A 6,000-nucleotide genomic window follows, 5' to 3' on the forward strand; every position below is an offset into this window, starting at 1 on the left:
TACAACGTAAATCAGATAACTTTTATGAAATAAAATGTATGAAGTGTTGGATCATATGTATACTTAATTTATGATTTAGTTTGGATTTAATGTAATTTATAAGTAACCTCTTAATCTTCAGTTCAAAAGAGACTTATGTGCCTTTTTCAAAGCATGGATAAGAGGCTCATTTTGGTGGCCCAGTGTCCATTCTGATGCCCTGTTCCTTTCAGATTCTCGAGGGTAAATCACCTTTTTTTGGATATTCAATTGCCGGAAACATGGACCTTGATAGAAATTCCTACCCCGATGTTGCTGTTGGTTCCCTCTCAGATTCAGTAACTATTTTCAGGTGTGTAATCTCTGACTTAAAGCATGTTTGGTAATCCGCTTACACTAGAATTTTTTTACCTTTTGAATTGAAATTTGTTAACAACTATACTTCAAAGGCAAAGGCTTGTATGAATTTTGAATATTCTTTTTCTCTTCAGAGTAGTGTAATGATGTAATAAAAACCTATTTTGTAAAGTCCTGCTGTAATTTTGAACTAATTTTTTTAAAAAGGTCAGAATTGGTGGAAAACTTTTACTTTTGCCTATATTTCAAAAACCTTTATTTTCATAAAAACTGAAACAGAAAATTTGACAGTATAAAGAATATAAAGAAGGAAATAAATGTCCTATATTTCTCCGTCCATTATGAAACTCCAAAATTTTGGTTTATATCCTTCTAGTTTTTAATTTTCTGTGAATATACACATACGTTTAACAAAATTGAGATCATAATGTACATATTGTTTTGTAACCTGCTTTTGTTGGTTTGTAATGTATAGTGGCCTTTTTCCATGAGTGAGTTTATAATGCATATTGGGCTATCTCCCTGTCATTGAGTACTTTTCTGAAATTAAGTTAATGGTTGTCTGAGATATCCCGTGGCCGGATCATAGTTTACTTAACCACTGCCGTACTGTCATTGGACACATTTATGTTGCTTTCCAGGTTTGGTTGTTTGCTCCTATTATGATACACAAAGCTGTGGTAAGCATCCTTAATTTTTTGTGTGTCCTGGATTATTTCCTTATGATAAATTCCTAAAAGTGAGTTGCTAAGTTGAAGGGCCATGTGTGTTTTAGGACTTGTGATTCAGGTTCACAAGTGAAATGACCTCCAGAAGGGCTGCAACAGTGTGCCCATCAGCTGTGTCTGAGTCCCCTTATCCCAGTAATTCCATTACTGCTGGAAATCACCAGGAAAAATTGTTAAAGAAATTTTTTTTATTATTTAAAAAGTAGCACATTCTTTAAAAAAAAAAAAAAGGTTAATACAGAATTTCAGTTAAGTGCAAGTTCCCCAATATTCTCTTCTTCCACGAAACAGCTTTTAATAGTTTTGAGTCTCTCTCCAGTTCTAGGGTATCATCAAAAGGCCATACTATAACTGCTGTTCTCTATTCTGGTTTTTAAAAATTAATCTCTTCAGTTATCTCTCCTTGTTAATGCAGATACATCAATCTTACTCTTTCTGACAGCTTAATATTATTCCATAATATGCATTTAATGAATCCTCAGTTGATGGAATTTTTAGACAGTCTCTGACTTTTAGCTCTTATAAACAGTGTGCTATATAGTATATTGTATGTATCTCTGTGTAATGGATTTTTTAAAAGAAAAATTCCTAGAAATAGAATTGCTGGGATAAGGTTAACACATTTTTGTATTAATACATATACCCACAGAAAGGTGGTAACAATTTATGCTCACAGTAACAACCTACTAGAGGGTCCATTTTCTCACACCCTAACCAACATTGAACAGGATGAATCTATTTAATTTTTGCCAGTGTGATATGTGATCTCATCTTTTGATTGAATTTGCATTTCTTTGCTCATTGGTGAGAGTGAACCATTTGCGTTTGTTTTTTTAAACTATTTGGCTTTATAGTCACTTTTATCTAAAGAATGTCTTTAAAGAAATGGGCAGTGATGTACAATGAAACCCGAAAGGAAAAAAATCTGTGCCATAGGTACACTTGGTGCCATCATTGCCCTTTCTTCTTCCAGAAGGGTGCAAGTGTAGATGTGGCCTCTATGTCTAAATAGAATCCTAAGCAAGACCCCTGGGGGTAAGAAAACGACACCAGGACACTTCTGAAGAGAACGCTATTTAAAAAAACTAGAATATACTGTACGTTTATATAATGTAGTATAGAATACTATAGAAAAATAGTTTTCTAGTTAAATGGCAAGATCTATGAAAGCCATTTTATATGAAAACTAAGAACCACAAGAGCCATTACAGATGACAAAAGTAGGAGATGTGAAAATAAGTGGAGAAAAATGTATCTGGGATATTAGGCCAAAGGAAGAAGTAAAAAAAAAAAAAAAAAAAAAATTTAGTTAACTGAATGAATGTGTGTTACTACCTTTATATGCCTGTTTCTCTCTGTACATATAAGTGTTAGGTGTTAACCTTAAAATAGTCAACATTTTTAAAAGGTGGAAGAGTATAGCATAACATTCAAGTATTTTAGCAAGTTTCCATCAAAAAGCAATTTGAACTTCTAGTTCTAGTTTGAGGTATAGACCTCAGGTGGCAAGAAGACTTGAATTCCTGTAACAAAATTTGGTTACAACGTCTTTCCTAGCAGATAACCTGACTTTAGCCAATTAAATATTTGCCTCTGTATGTAATTGATATTTTAATATCCTTACTTTCCTGTCCTCATAAGTAGGTTGACTATGAACCCTGTAAATGTGTTCCTTCATTCCTCATAGATAGTATGAAAATAAATTTCAAAAGCCTTTGATAATAAAAAATAAGATAACTCCCTTATTTTACAAACAAGGAAAATGGAGGCCCAGGACTTGCTTCAACTTTTAAGGCTGGATCCTGTGAGAACAGGGCGTGGTACCTAAGTCTTCCCAACTTCAGTCCCTGGGCATTTCTCCCACTAAATTATGCTCGTACTTCAGCGTACTTAATAAATAAATGCTAATTAAACATGAGACAGCTGAGCCATAAGATTTACTTTATGTGTTAAAACATTTTTTATGATTCATATATAATGTACACTCAAAATTGTGTGTGTATGTTGTGTGTTTAAAAACAAATAAAAATAGGATTTAGGCAGAAGTATGTGTTAAAATATTTCTTTTTGAAATTTATGCCGCACTAAAGCCTTAATACTACTGTATATAAAACACTCTAGCATCTGTAGCAACTGGTTTTAAAATATTTGTGAATTTTTGCCTTTTAAATATGCTCTCAAGGGCTTCCCTGGTGGTGCAGTGGTTGAGAGTCCGCCTGCCGATGCAGGGGATACGGGTTCGTGCCCCGGTCTGGGGAGATTCCCACATGCCGTGGAGCGGCTGGGCCCATGAGCCACGGCCGCTGAGCCTGCGCATCCGGAGCCTGTGCTCCGCAACTGGAGAGGCCACAGCAGTGAGAGGCCCGCGTACCGCAAAGAAAAAAATGCTCTCAAAACTTTAAGAACATATCTACAGGCGAACTTCGTTTTATCGTACTTTGCTTTATTACGCTTCACAGATACTGTGTTCTTGGTTGTTGTTTTTTTTAACAAATTGAAGGTTTGTGGTGAGGTGCCATTTTTCTAATATCATTTGTTCACTTCATGTCTCTGTGTTACATTTTGGTAGTTCTTGCAACATTTTAAACTTTTTCATTATTATTATTATTTTCATTATGGTTGATCTTTGATATTATTGCTATGACTTCCTGAAGACCCAGATGCTGGTTAGTATTTTTTTTTTTTTTTTAGCAATAAAGGTTTTTTTTGTTCTTTTTTTTTCTCTTCTTTCTTTTTCTACAAACCTTTGTGTCGAGGGCTGACTTTGAAGAGATCGCAGTGAGGGAGCTGCTCTGCTAATAAAGTATTTTTTAATTAAGGCATGTACATTGTTTTTTTAAGACATCATGCCATTGCAACTTAATAGACTACAGTATAGTGTAAACATAACTTTTATATGCACTAGGACTCCTTTATTGCAATCCTTTTGCTTTGTTGCCGTGGTCTGGAACCAAACCTGTAGTATCTCCGAAGTATGCTTGTAGTTAGGATCTTAGAAATTAGTAGCTGTCTGAATGTAAAATAACAATAGGAAGGTAGACAGTTAAGATAAAGGGAAATGAAGAAACAAAATGTAGGCAGCATTTGCCCTTTAATTGGCTCCTGGCTTCCCCAGGAAGGTACTCAAAACCTCTCTGGCCTACTGATAGATGGATTCCAGAAGTTCTAAGTAGCTGTTTGGAATTTGGATACATTTTCTTGTCGAAACACTATTCTCCAGAATGGCTGGGTTTACCACAAACCCACTAAAGTCAGGGTGACTGAATCCCTGTGGTAGTGGAGCAGTAGAACCTGCTCTGAGTCCGCGCTGGAGAGCGAAGGAGCAGAGAGGTGCGCTGTCTCCCCAGCCACCACACACTTCGTACTTCCCTGCCTCTGGGGCCGGGGTTAAGCCATAGGCCCTTGGTGACCCCTTGGCTGTGGGAAGTAGGGAAGAATATGTAAGGGAGAAAGATGATGTTTTTACATGGGGAGAAGGGCTGAAGTTGTGGGACTCAGCTTCTTGTGTGCTTGTGAGGTTAGGTTAGGCAGAGCAGAGAGGGGAAAGGATAAAGGATTCAAGGTTTTGCTTATAGAGATATTGTGCGGGTAGAAAAGTTGTAGTCAGTACTGGCAGCAGGTGGACAAAGGCTTAAGGTTGCGGGTGGGAGATTCCGAGGGAGGATAGAAAGGGCACACACGTTTGTAAGACGGGGACCCGTAAGTTCAGGATTTGCCTGGATTACTAAAATTCACATGTGTGTAGAAATCCTGGCAGCGAGCACCCCAGGTGTTAGGTGTATGTTGGTGTAATCTTTTTTTGGCACGATTACTCAAAATTAAAAATGCATGTGTTCTTTGACTCAGAAATTCTGCCTAGGAGTTTATCCTATAGATAAATAGATGTATGTATTTAGGACGCATACATGTGCATGGATGTATATGCAAGGATGTTTGTCAGAGCAGAAAGCCTTAAAAAAATTATCAATGTTTACTGCTTAAGGACTGGTTAAATAAATGATGTTATGTTGACACATGTAACACCACCAGCTGTGAAGAACAACTAGGTTTGTGTGTATAGATATGAGAAGCCCTCTGAAATGTTAGTGCATGAGAAAAAATAACATGCAGAGCGATAAGCATGAAAAGCTCCCACTTAAAAAATAGATGCATGTTATTATATTTAATTTTAGATAATATTTTTAACTGAAACAGACTGATAACGTCTGGAAGGACATGCAAGTCTCCTTAGGGGTTTAGGTGGGGACGAGACATATTTGCCTAAAAACTCTGGAACTTTTACATGTTGCCCATATTATTCTTTCAGTTTAAAAAACTCTAATGTTAAAATCATTAAAACAATCTATAATTTTAAATAAATCCTATTTAAATATTTTTATAAATATCGTGTAAACAGGTTTTAAATGATCTCTGTTAACAGTTGTTTTCTTTAGCAGTGTGGGAGCAGAAATCACATTGGGGAACATTCTTTTTCCTGTGGTTTTTTTTTTTTTTTTTTTTCTTGCGTTATGCGGGCCTCTCACTGTCGTGGCCTCTCCCGTTGCGGAGCACAGGCTCCGGACACGCAGGCTCAGCGGCCATGGCTCACGGGCCCAGCCGCTCCGCGGCACGCGGGATCCTCCCGAAACGGGGCACGAACCCGCGTCTCCTGCATCGGCAGGCGGACTCTCAAGCACTGCGCCACCAGGGAAGCCCCTCTTTCCTGTGGTTTTTAAGATGCCACATCTGAGGATGCCTATCTAGTATGTGAGTTCATCTTACCTCCAAGTAGCAAAAGGCTGAGCTTGTTTTTTCACTCCTTTGTCTTCAGATCCCGGCCTGTGATTAATATTCAGCAAACCATCACAGTTACACCTAACAGAATTGATCTCCATCAGAAAATGCCCTGCGGGGCGCCTAGCGGGATATGGTGAGCGTTTGTGCTGTGTCCGCTCTT

General features: G+C 37.5%; 1 protein-coding gene across 1 annotated transcript in view; it reads left to right on the forward strand.

Annotated features, from left to right (window-relative positions):
* ITGA6 (integrin subunit alpha 6) overlaps positions 1-6,000 on the forward strand; it is a 74,873-nt gene that overhangs the window by 46,013 nt on the left and 22,860 nt on the right. Inside the window, exons 9-10 of the mRNA XM_007458840.1 lie at positions 213-331; positions 5,875-5,973. Of these exons, the coding sequence (XP_007458902.1) occupies positions 213-331; positions 5,875-5,973 (218 nt within the window). The remainder of the gene's footprint in view (positions 1-212; positions 332-5,874; positions 5,974-6,000) is intronic.

Source organism: Lipotes vexillifer, unplaced genomic scaffold, assembly GCF_000442215.2.
Source record: "Lipotes vexillifer unplaced genomic scaffold, Lipotes_vexillifer_v1.1 scaffold1306, whole genome shotgun sequence".
Classification (NCBI taxonomy): domain Eukaryota; kingdom Metazoa; phylum Chordata; class Mammalia; order Artiodactyla; family Lipotidae; genus Lipotes; species Lipotes vexillifer.